At 37.5% G+C, this 13,638-nt stretch overlaps 1 protein-coding gene across 1 annotated transcript in view; it reads right to left on the reverse strand.

Moving 5' to 3' along the window:
• The window catches only part of Pkn (serine/threonine-protein kinase N), a 718,384-nt gene that overhangs the window by 172,649 nt on the left and 532,097 nt on the right, over positions 1–13,638 (reverse strand). The window contains exon 16 of the mRNA XM_090368665.1: positions 4,408–4,559. Within this exon, the coding sequence (XP_090224791.1) occupies positions 4,408–4,559 (152 nt within the window). The remainder of the gene's footprint in view (positions 1–4,407; positions 4,560–13,638) is intronic.

Below are 13,638 nucleotides of genomic sequence, written 5' to 3' on the forward strand. Positions count from 1 at the left end.
AACAGTATTCCAAATGCAGCCTTACTAATGACATACAACAGAACTAAAACCACATTTTCCCTTGATGTAAAGCTATAGTAAATCACTGATAAAACACTAATCACCTTCCTGGCTGCCTACTTAAACTGCATGCAAATCTTCATGTCTGATTGTGTCAAAAAAACGTAAATCTCATTCTTCATTTACATCCTTCAGCACTACTCCAACTAGTGTACAAGTTACTCTCAGATCACTGTTTCCCAAATGCAGAACCTTACATCTGGCACTATTAAAATGCAACTAACATTTCTCTAACAATCCAAAAAGTCTATTCAACTCATTCTGAAGAATGATGGGACTAATCTGCATTGTTAAATGCCCTTTCATCATATACTATCTCAAATTTCAATGTCCTTTATTCCCTTATCTACATCAGTCAGGATTAGAAGTAAGAGTAGCCTGAGCACTGAACCTTAAGGGACCCCTACTTGTAATTCTGGCCTACTCTGTAGAATGATCATTGACTGAATGAATGACTGCCTCCTGTCATTCAGCCATTCCTCGATCCATCTCAGGATTTTGCTTGCAACCCCAACAGATTCCAGTTTGCATAACAATTTCATTGTTGAAATCCAATTATTTAAAGTCAAAACTGTTTCTTGCATCCAGCTACTGTGTGGCCACACCATAATAATTTCAGGTTGATCCAAAAAAATTTTTCCTTTGCAAATCTGTTGTGACCATTTAGAATATTGACCTAAATATACAAAATACGAGGTTGCCACCTCAAATTTTTCTATATACCCTAAGATTTTCAACTAGCTTTCAAGCTTTGTCTGTGAAATTATTCTTGCAGGAATGGAATCCTTTATCCCACACTCCACTTTAAAATCTCGCCCTTTATCTAAACCTTGGTTTTCCAATAAATGTGCTAAGGCTATTCAAGAGAAGAACGTTGCATATCGTAATTGGCTTGTTTCTAATTCTTCAGTTTCATTTTCTGCCTACACCAAAGCTCTCAACAATTGTAAAGCAGTTATTAATCGGTCCAAACTAGTGTTTGAACAGGCTAAGAGTAGAAAACTTGCTTCTTGCCCTAATGGTAGCTGAGCATTCTGGTCTCTTGCCAAAGCTATTGGCCGCAACTTTTGCCCATCTCTGCTCCCACCTCAGTCCAAACCAGATGGTTCTGTTGTCACTTCAGCCAAGGATAAAGCTGACCTGCTAGCATCCCATTTTTCTTCCAGCTCATGTATTAATGATCTTGGTAAAACACCTCCCACCTTTCCCAACATGCTCCATTCAATACCTCCTGTGGTCTTCTGTCAAAAGGATATGAGAAGGATTTTGATGAATCTTGATGGTAAGAAAGCTCCAGGTCCCAATGGTATTTCTCCACTTGTTCTCAAAACCTGTGCTCCTGAACTTACTCCTATTCTTTGCCCCCTTTTTTTCACTTTCTTATTCCAAAGGTGTTTTTTTCCCTTCTGCTTGGAAATTTGCTCATATCCAGCCAGTTCCCAAAAAGGGTGACAAATCCCTCCCATCCAATTATCGTCCCATTGCAATTACCCACCAACTCTTAAACTAGCTAGAAACCTTCCGTCTGATCAACGATTGCCAGAATGGATTCCGTCAGTGTCGATCCACTGGTGATATTCTGGCTTATGGCAACATCCGTCAGTGTCGATCCACTGGTGATATTCTGGCTTATGTTACCCATTTATGGACTAATTCAATGGAAAGGTTCGGTGAAACATAAGTAGTAGCTCTTGACATCTCAAAGACTTTTGATCGTGTTTTGCATAAAGGTCTTCTAAACAAGCTTCCATCTTATGGTTTGCCAACTGTTTTTAGTAATTGGTTATCCAGTTTTCTCTCTGATCGCTCACTGAGGGTGATGGTAGATGGCTCTCTGTCTTCTAACTTCTCCACTAATGCCGGTGTCTCCCAAGGTTCAGTTCTTTCCCCCCACTCTTTTCCTCTTGTATATCAATGACCTTCTTCCATTGACTGGAAATCCTATCCATAGTTTTGCCGATGATAGCACATTGCATTCAACTTTCCATTTTGAGAAACCTTGTCCTGCTCAATCAGCTTCAACTTCTCGAAAATCTGCTACCAATTCCTTAAATGCCGATCTTCAGATAATTCTCCAGTGGGGCAAAGACAACTTAGTTGATTTCAACACTTCTAAAACTGAGTCTTGTCTTATATTTCGCAAAAAGGATTCTTCTGCTCCTATGCTTATGTTTAGTGACACTGCGATCTCTAGGCAAAATGATATATCTCTTTTGGGGATTACCCTGACTTCTAATCTCTCTTGGCACAAGCACATTACAAATATTGCTTCCTCTGCGTCTAAAAAACTTGGTTTTCTCTTTCGCTCTCGGCGTTACTTTTCTTCCAAACAGCTGCTCACTCTGTATAAATCGCAAATCTGCCCTGCCGTGGAATATTGTTCACACATCTGGGGTGGTGCCCCCAAAACTTCTCTCAGGCTTCTTGATTCCATTCAGAAGAGGGCAGTTAGGTTAATTAATGATTCATCATTAACAGAGTTGCTCCACTTGCTTTCTCATAGACACACTGTTTCTGCTGCATGCCTCTTCAACAGATACTTCCATGGGCACTGTTCGTCTGAATTGGCTTCTATAATTCCTGCTCTCTCTTTCAAAACAGTCTGAACACGTGCCGCCACCAGCCAACATCCATTTACTGTCCAACTTCAAAACCACAGAACCAACTTTTCATCTTCCTCATTTATTCATTCAACTGCCGTTTTCTGGAACAACCTTCCTTCATACGTATTTCCTGAAAATTACAATCTATAGAAGTTCAAATCCAATGTCAACAAATATCTTCTTTCATCTCCTCAACCTCCAACCCAAGCACGGTACTAAGTACTATAGGTTCTAATACCTCTCGTGTTTGGGATTCACATAATAAAAAAAAAAAAAAAAAAGATCCATTTCAAGGATGCACATCTTGCACAGCACATTAGTAGCCATTTACCATTATTTTTAGGTTTCTTTTCTCTTGAAATTTTTCTAAAATATCTTTTAGATGAAACTGTCATGTCCCTAACCTAATATTTAAAAATTTCAAGTGATACCATTCTTTTTTTCATTACTTACTGCTACTCTTTCTAAGATAAAGAGTTCCTCTATTTAATGTTTTTTTTTTTTTTTTTTTTTCTTTGCTTGCAAGTGGGCCATATACACAGATTAATCTCAACATTAAACTTTCCATCTTAAATTTTGCACTTATAATTCCACTCGACAATGCTTTCCAGTAATTTAAACTTTCTTCCAAACAAGTTCTAAAAAGCTATTTCTACACCTTCTTTGTAGCATAACTTAGACCAGAATAAATTTATTTATAATTACTGCTTAATTGAGGCTCAAACCTCTTAGTATTAATCTTCTTTGTTTCTGTGTTACCTTATTCTGATATAATATCAGAACAGGGTATCACAAAACCAAGTTCCTCTGTTACACTTCTTGCCATTTAAGCTCTAATACTAAAGGTATCTATTTTGTATAATCACATGGCATGCAAAACATACTTATGAGGTAGGGAATATATCACATGGAGAAGAGCTCATTAAGTGTGACACAGGCAACCAGTTGGATGCTGCACTGTAGGACCATGAAATTGGGGGAACAGAATGAATTATATACAGTTCTGATTGAAACATATATTTGGCAATAGTCAGCAGAATATTTATATATAGTCTGCATAGTCTCAATTGTGAATTACAGTGGTGTGGCACTTATCATGGTATGGCACTGGACAACTGATTTTGGTAGGTGGTGCAACGAATCGATTGTCTTACCATGACATTCTGGACAGTGCTGCACTTCCTGTGATGACGGAATATTATGGTGAAGGGCCATATGCAATTTGACAGGAGAATGCACCCCAACATAAAGAACAATAAATTACCCTTGGCAAGAAAATGCTTCCTACAGCAGAGAACAATAAATGATGATCTGATTAGATAGGGACTCTGAGTTAGCCTGATGGCTATCTCAGAGTCCTGGTCTTAATTGTACTGAGCACCTGTGGGATGAACTGGAGAGGCAAATGTTGCAAAACTAGCCAAGGAGATAGATTTCACAAGCTTCATTAAAAGATTTCCTGCATGAAGAATGATGCATAAGCTATTTGCTGTTGTGAAAGCAAAATATGTTCTATACCATATTAAGCTGGTGTTTTTAGTTACTTATATGAATTCCTCTTGATGTCCCAATATTTTGATAATATGGTGTGTGTGTGTGTGTGTGTGTGTGCGTGCATGCGATTTAATATGAGATTCACTTAGGTCAAATTTTTTACGTCATGTTATTTTACACAGAACTATACTGTTGATATGCGACTATTAAAGAATGTTATAAAATTTATTTATTAGACAAGACAATTTACCTATAAATAATTTTATTTTCATGAAGATACTGAAGCCCAAGTACTACACAGGCAGCATAGAAAACAGCTCTTGGTTCTGGGAAAATATCTGTATGGATATGCATCATCAGATCACCACCACAAGCATACTCCATCACAAAGCACACATGAGTCTAGTAGGAGAAGAAAATAAAGTTATCTTTATTCCCTTTTCAAAAGAAACATGCATTTCTACACCATAGTGTCATTTAATAGGTTTGCATACATTGGAATTCAAAGTATATTTTAATTTTATGCAGAACTCAAAATTTAGATGCTTAAAATTTGAATTGAAATCCAAACCAGTCGTCATCCTCTGGAAAAAAATATACTTTATTAATAAAATTTTGACCAAGAAGGTCTCTGAACTTCAAAGAATTACAATAAATCCACATAGTTCAGCCTCACTTTCTCTTGTAACGTATTCAATAATGCCAAGAGATGAAAGCATATTGTTTTTAAGCCTATCATAAGTGGCTGCCATAACAAAAATTTTGTTGCAAATTCTGAGAGATCCAAAATTCCTTTTTATTTCTAAAAGTGAGTTTTTGGTTCTTCTGCATTCAATATTTCGAGTATATTTGTGCTTAAACTTTTAATAACAAATTCCAATAATTATTAATCAATTTTTAATTGTTCAATGAAAAATTGAAAATTAAAAATGTGCTATAAACAGCTGTTATTTATGAGAAAATAACTTTCCTTAATTGTTTTCAAAATAAAGGGAGGGGGACAAACATAAAATATGAAAGTTGAAAGTCACAGATTGCCTGACATAATCACACTAAAAGAAGTCGAATGGCATGTGAAATTTGAATGTTAATCATGTTACTAACTCTATTGGGAGTGAATGTTACCTTACACATCTGAATAATAACGCTTTGTTCTTACTCAAAAAATAAATATTTTCAATGAAATTGTACAAAAATATTTCATGCAAGGAAGTTAGAACTGATGGTAGATCAGTTCTAACATGGACAGATCAAATGGGAGAGTTCTATAACTGAAACAGAAAAACACATAATTCCAAGCTCTGTAGCAACAGCACCTATCAGATTCCCAGGCTAGTGTTATTATGTGTAAGGGTAGACTTGTTGTTATTTGTTATTTATTTATTTTTTTTTTTTTTTTAGGAGCATTAGCAACTAAGGCCATATTGCTCCTGGGATATGCAGTGGTCATTCCCTGACCTTTCTGCATCCTCCGTTTTTGGTGGTCATGGGCTCAAACCCCAGTCTAATCAAGAAGTGTGTGCTACGCACTGCTGCTCCTGCCCACCTCTGGCTATGGAGGCACCGTAAGGGTAGACCAAACATGGTGTGTCGTGACCAGATAGATTCCCTCACACAATAATTTTGGGTGGTGTTATGCAAAAACCATATCAAGGAAAAATTTGTTTATGAAATACATAGCAGCAATGCATGATGCAATAAGTATCCCTACAGTGCGGCAATGGTGCAACTTGTACGCATGTCATGTTTACATTTTAAGTCACTATATCTCAGCTTCTAGCATTCTGACTTTAAAAATTTAAAAACCAAAATATTTCTTTCGTCGTTCTCTACCGTATTTCGTAAAAAATTTCGATGGAAAAAAATTTATAATTCAACATGCCGAAGACTAATAGTGAGTGTTGTTAGCGTACAGAGCACATATATGTGCAATGCAACCAGCGAAACCACTTCCACTGAGTACAAGGGAGAAATCTGTAAAAACTTTGTATTAAACTTGTAAAACAATTGCAAAATATTAAACCACTGTAACGTTGAAATAATGTTCCAAAAGATTCTAAAGAAGTTTCGCTTGACTTCCTCTATGTGTGCTTGGCTCACACAATTTTTTTCTTTCTCCACTACCCTGACTGTGGCACCACATAATTGGCATGTTAACCTGGAATAACTGCTACTCACATGCAGTATCATACATCTGAAAATGTTAAACTTTAACTGCCACTTCTCGGCACATCTGACTAACTTTTTAAATTTTGTTGTAGCATTAGTATACTCTAATTACTATCATTACCGCCCCGCCAACCTTTGTACGTCTGAAAACTTAAGACATCTTGCCTTCATCAGTAAATATAGAAAACAACAATTCGCCAGAAATGAACCCTGGTGGTCTTCACAGATAACATTTGTCCAAGATGAGCAGTGGCCATTGATAACCACTCTTTATTCTCTGCCAATCAACTATTGCTTTATTCACAGTAGTAACTTGCCCCTAACGTCACACATAAGCTCCAGTTTGTAGAGCAGTCTTTCAGGTCCAACAGTATCAAAAGCTTTTTTGAAATCTAAGTATATGATGCCAAAATTATTTTTGCATCCAATTCCTTGTTTACTGCTTCACAGTAACCAATCAGACTGGTCAGACAACATTTCCCATAACAAAACTATACTGTGACTGCCATATAACTGCATTCCTCTCTAGATGGTTCTGAACTGCTTCTTTAACCAGAAACTCCTTTATTTTCCTGGAACAAAAGTAAAGCTAACAGATCAGTGATTACTCGTGTCACCCTTTTTAAACTGGGGATCTTCTTCTTCCAGTCACATAGCTCCCTGAGGAGTTGTTGTCGCCACCAACAAATTCCTTCAAAAGCATCGATTGTATGCTATATGAGCAGAATCGCAATGTGTCATGCCCAGAATGACAAATTTATAGTTCGTATATGTGAAATTGTTGTATGTTTTGCCGCCCACTCAGCGCTTTCATTTTCTGGGATACCCGAATGCTCAGGAATCCAAGAGAATTTAACGTCTTTTTTGTCTTTCAATATCATTAGATGAGCTTGAATTTTACACAACATTGGATGCATGGGTGTGTGTTTTCATTGGGGGGGGGGGAACCATATTACACTCAGTGTGTCAGTAAATACAAAGTGTTTCTTAATGCATTCTCCAGGGCTATTAATATTAGCATTAGTAGTGGCATATGATGCAAGAAAGCAAGCTTATACAGCATCAGCAAAGAAAAAAAAAAGTGGCAAGTGTGCCGAGCATGTGCAATAGATGGTTTTATGTGAAACATCCTTCGCGTTTCTTTAAAAAAGTGTCTCTGGATAACAGCATCGATTGAGGTACTCGATCTTGTAGTTGAAACGACATATGCAGCTGTTGGGGACACCTGAAAATGGAATGTAAAGAAAATATGAGATGAAAAAAGAAACTGTTGACAAATACTTGTATTGTTATAATCAAACTATTCTAAGTTGGAACTGAACATATCGTACTGGTCACAAAAAATGTGTTGCATGCTCTAATCACACTACGAGTGAGTGCTTGGACCACTCACTTGTAGTGTGAGTGGTGGAAGCACCTCTGGCAGAAGCTGTGGATGACATCACTTCTATGATGCATTTTTCATGACCAATCAAATTTACTTAATAAGTACCCCTAATGGGTTTTTCACATCAAAAATCCATTCAATTCTCTCTTAATTCCAAAAGTATGCCAGTTCTTCCTTGAATTTATTTATGCTATCAACTTCCATAATGACACACGGAAGTTTGTTCCAGCATTCAACCACTCGCTGGCTAAAGGCAAATTTCCGCACATCTATTCTGCAACTGCTTTCCTCAATTTGAATTTATTACCCCCTCAAGTGCATAATCTGAGAAAGAGGAAGACTCCCATCAGCACTGAGCTTGATCAAACCATTTAAAGCCTCAAACATCCCAATCAGATCACCACACAGCTGCCTGGTCTCCATGCTATAATTTGCAGAACTTAAGCCTTCCTTGTTAAGAGCACCCCTTTGTTTCCCCTCACCAATCTCATTGCTCTTATGTGTACAAGTTTAAGCAGCTGTAGATCCTTGCTAAAATGAGACCTCCAGATGTGTATGCAGTACTCAAGCTGTGGCCTGACCATTGCCTTACACAAATGGATAATCACTTCCTTGTCCCTGTTGGTCTAGAAAAGTTCCTGTATAACAATGACAAAACCCCATGAGATACTCTAGCAGCCTTTCAGAACAATGCACACAGGCTGCTAGATCAGCCTGTCTGCATTGTTCTGAATACTAGGAAATATGATTCGGTTGAAAACAGCATTGTAGATGCTGACAAGGGGATCTATAATGTATGGACTTCAGCATGAAATAAGGGAAACCAGCAGGGGCCCATTTGTTCCATTGGCAGGAATGGAGTTTATGGCAGTGGTGGCCATCTGCCTAGTCAGCTGAATTTTTTAAAGTATGCAAAAATCCTGATCTGCAATCCATCCATTTCGATTGCTAACTTCATTTCATGGATTTGTGGGGTTGGAGAAAGGATACGTTCCTTAAGATCATGAGACATGCATGGATTGTTTGATTGCATTCAATCTTTTCCTATTAAAAATGCCACGTGCTTTGCAGAAGTTGTTTTCTTAAAAAGTAGTTGACAGCTCACGTGTCTAACATGCTTTGGATCTCATGGTTATGGTGATTATTTTTTTAGTGTCATAGGAAGTAAAAAGGTTAAGCCAGCTTGTCATATGGGTCTGCCAGACAAAGATAATTGCAGCATATATGCATTTCTGGTGGTCTAAGAATTTTGAATCTCTTAAGTCTGAGTGGCACCATATCTATGATATTCTTACAATGTTCACATTTAACGACTTAACCAGTACTACAGATTCATGAAATTTATTTATAATACTCTTACTACTATCATTAGTGTTCAAACAATATACATGCAACTGTTTTACTCTAATTAAACTTAATGCAGCACATGTATTTATTTGTTGTTCCAGGGAGACTCTCAGCATGCCTTAATTCTTGACACCTTGCTTTCCAGACTGCTGTTAAAATATCAGTCTATGCATTCCCCAACAAGCTAGCAGTTTTCCAACCTATCTAATCTAACACTGATATCTAATCTATCATTTATTCTATCTAATATCAGTCTATGCATTCCCCAACAAGCTAGCAGTTTTCCAACCTATCTAATCTAACACTGATATCTAATCTATCATTTATTCTATGTAATCTAACATTTGATAGAATCAGCAAATATTCCTGCACACCTATATAAGTGTATCTGATCCTCGTAGAAACACTCTTCCCTGTTAATGAGCATAGACCATGGTGAAAAAACATTCTATCCCATGAGCCTTGAATAGACTAAGAGAAAACGGATTTTTTTCCCCTTTTCTTTCTTTTTTTTTTTTTTTTTTTAATGAAGACCCCAAATGAGAGGTATTAGAACCTACAGTACTTAGTACCATGCTTGGGTTGGAGGTGATGAAGATGAAAGAAGATATTTGTTGACATTAGACTTGAACTTCCGTATACTGTAATTTTCAGGACATACGTATGAAGGAAGGTTGTTCCAGAAAATGGCAGTTGAATGAATAAACGTGAAAAATGAAAACTTGGTTCTGTGAGTTTGAAGTTGAACGGTAAATTGATGTTTGCTGGTGGTGGCATGTGTTCAGACTGTCTTGAAAGAGAGAGTGGGAATTATAAAAGCCAATTCAGAAGAACAGTGCCCATGGAAGTATCTGTAGAAAATGCATGCAGCAGAAACAGTACGTCTATCAATCAGAGAGTGGAGAGACTGTATTAGAGATGAGTCATTAATTACCCTAACTGCCCTCTTCTGAATGGAATCTAGAGAGATATAAGACAGGAGAGAGAGAGAGAGAAGCCTGAGAGAGGTTTTGGGGGCATGGCACCAGATGTGGGAACAATATTCCACGGTAGGGCAGATTTGTGATTTGTACAGAGTGAAAACTGTTTGGACGAAAAGTAATGCTGAGAGCAAACCAAGTCTTCTGGATGCAGAGGAAGCAATATGTGTGATGTGCTTGTGCCAAGAGAGATTAGAAGTCAGGGTAATCCCCAAAAGCGAGATATCATCTTGCCTAGAAATCAGAGTGACACCAAAGATAAACATAGGAGCAGAAGAATCCTTTCTGCAAGATATAAGACAGGACTGAGTTTTAGAAGGATTGAAATCAACTAAGTTGTCTTTGCCCCCACTGGAGATCAGCATTTAAGGAATTGGTAGCAGATATTCAAGAAGTTGAAGCTGATTGAGTGGGGCAAGGTTTCTCAAACTGAAAAGTGGAATGCAATGTGCTATCATCAGCAAAACTATGGATAGGATCTCTGGTCAATGGAAGAAGGTTATTAATATACAAGAGGAAAAGAGTGGGGGAAAGAACTGAACCTTGGGGGACACCAGCATTACTGGAACACAGAGAGCCATCTACCATCACCCTCAGCGAGTGGTCGAGAGAAAACTGGAAAACCAATTACAAACAACAGTTACAACTTGCAAGTCACCCAAATATCAGTTCCATCAGTGTTTTAGACTTCCAGGTAGCAAGCACAGCTTGTCTGGCTTATCTGAGAGAATGTCTGTGACAACCTCAAGGTCTAATCGATTGACAGACTGTCATTGTATTCTCCCTCCTGTTGTGTCTGGGCAGAATTGCAGTCACTTTCAATTTCAATCCTAACTCATGACCTTTTCTCAACGCTGCCCTGTACTTGTTAAGTAAATCCTCAGATCTCGTACTCAATATCATTAGTAAAGGTATCTTTTAAACAAGTATCACTTTTTTGTGCATTTAAATGATGATATCTACTTTGCATTATCAATTTTTACTTTTGCCAGATATACCCTGGTCCTAGACCACCCATTCCTTTTATAGAAAGCATATTTAACATTTCCACAACAATTGAGTCATCTACAACAGCTACCTTCCGTGGGATTAGCACACTGCTACAGAGGATCTCGGTGTGATTTGTGTTGCCTGAGTGTGGTCTCCAGTGTTGTACTGGGTGTCTGAGTATTTGAAGGGTTCCTCTTTTTAATTTCTTTAAGGGCATATACTCTATTCCTCAAGCTCTGATATAAATCCATCAGAATACTGACATGGCACCTAAGATTCTCACACGCTACAATGGCAGCATACAAAGACATCTCCCTTAACAGTATCATGTACTAATATGGATAACTCTGCAAAAGGATGCAATAAGTAGCACAGTTAAATTTGAAAGTGTCTGCAATTCTGCAGACATGATAGAAAGGAGCATATGATGAGAGCCTTGTCGACCAATTCGGTCCAGGAGTGACGGTGCAGGGCACAGATGGAATTTTTCTCAGCGTGGTCTGTATTGGTAACAGGAGAGATCAGTTCTATAAGGATTGAATACACTAAAATAAAAATGATGCAAGAATATTTGCTGTGGTATCAAGGCAGTGTTAGGTGTGTCGGAAAACTGCTAGCTTGGGGGGGGGGGTACACAGACTAACAAATTAACAATAGCGACAGGCAAAGGTGAAAGTGACACTCGCAATGCTTCTATTGGTGCATGCATGCAGAAGCAAGGTGTCAGGGATTTCAAGGCCTGCCATGAGTCACGGACCAAGTAAATACACGAGTTGTGTTAGGGTAACTAAAAATAAGAACAGGTGATATACACTTGCATTTACACCAATGCGCATAGCAAATAAATCTCATGAATTTGAACTGCTGCTCATGTCATCAAATGCAGACAACATTGTGAGGAATATCAGAGATGTGGTGTCGCTCAGATAAGGGGAATGCAGAATTTGAATATCGGCAATAACAATATGGACAGATAGGATATTTATTAAACCAGGTGATTCCAGCTAGCTTTTCTGGAATTCCTACCACTGATTTACAACACTGTATAGTTTTTAGACTTTGCATACCCATGGATGAGTCACACTCTACACTCATATAGCTGTGGAATACAATTCTGAATCATAGAACTTTTTGCTCCAGCTGCTGTTCAAGCGTACGCGAAAGATCGCCATTCCAACACACCACAAAGAGATGTCACAAGGAACACTGAGATAGTGGTAATTCATCCTTTACATTCCAATCATGAGAGACGACAAATGTAATATCCCAGTAGGATTGAACCACCAAAGAATCACCATGATTCCTCTCAAATATGCTTCCACAGAAACATGTTAAAGAGGAAACAAGAGAGCATAATACTCTTGATCTGATTATCAGCAATGATTATTCATGCACTAAGAATTTACAGATAAAAAGAACCACTAGGTGCCAGTGATTATAGTGTGTTGATGTGGAATTTACTAAAGGATATAACTACCATTCAGGGTAAATGGAAAGGTTTTTGCTTTTCTAAAGGTGACTACAGTGGACTCAGACAGTTTTTAAATTCTATACAGTGGTACCAACTAATGATGTTGCTAACAACAAATTCTAAATGAGAAGCGCATTTAAAGAAATAATTATAGAAGCTACTAGGCTTTTCATACCAAATAAAAAATACCATTCAGGGCTTTGACCTAAACGGGAGTGAACTAATTAGACATGTGGGAGAGAAGAAAATGCACAAGATGCATAAAAATAATCAGGTACTATAGAAGCATATGGTAGATAAAGAGTACAGTAGAGCATCAGTTATCCAGAATAATTAATGTCAGACCTCTTCGGGATAGGCAAATTTTGGGGAAAATAATCTAATGTATGGCAAGATTAAATAAATTTTGTTATAATGTATAAATAAAAAGAAAAAGACGTTAAATATAGTTAAAAAAACAAATTTATTTATTAAAAAAATAAATAATAATTTATACATAAAAATTTGCATTTGTCAATATTAAACTTCAGTTGCCACTTCTCAGCTGATTTTCCCCACTCATCTAGATCCCGTTGCAGTAGCATACTGTCTTTACAGTCATTAGCAAACCTGCCAAACTTTGTATCATCTACAGACTTGGACATTAAGCCTAATATACGCTCATCAATAAAATTGATGAATACACAAAACAAAACTGGGCCCAGCACCGAACCCTAAGGAACTCCACTAATAACATTAGTTCACATCGAGGAGTGTCCACTTATTACCACTTTCTGTTGTCTCCCATTCAACCATACTTTTTCCATTGCAGCAACTTGCCCTTAATGCCATACAACATTATCAACAGTATGCAACAGTATCTTAATGCAACAGTATCAAAAGCTTTCATGAAATCCAATATATGATATCACAATTATTTTTTGCATCCAGTTCCTTTGTGACCACATTTCTGAAATTTCTGAATTTTTTTCCCTTGCTTCCATAGCTCACACGTTTTTGAGAAAGCCGGGTGGTTACCTTTGCAGTTTGGGCAATGCAAAGTGATAATGGTGTAGTTAGATTGGTTATGCTCATTTGAACCACAGTTCGGACATATTGCCTCACCTCGACATGCAGTTTGTGAGCATCCATATTTTT

This window comes from Mastigoproctus giganteus, chromosome 2 (genome assembly GCF_048544385.1).
Source record: "Mastigoproctus giganteus isolate SK-2022 chromosome 2, ASM4854438v1, whole genome shotgun sequence".
In the NCBI taxonomy this organism is placed as follows: Eukaryota; Metazoa; Arthropoda; class Arachnida; order Uropygi; family Thelyphonidae; genus Mastigoproctus; species Mastigoproctus giganteus.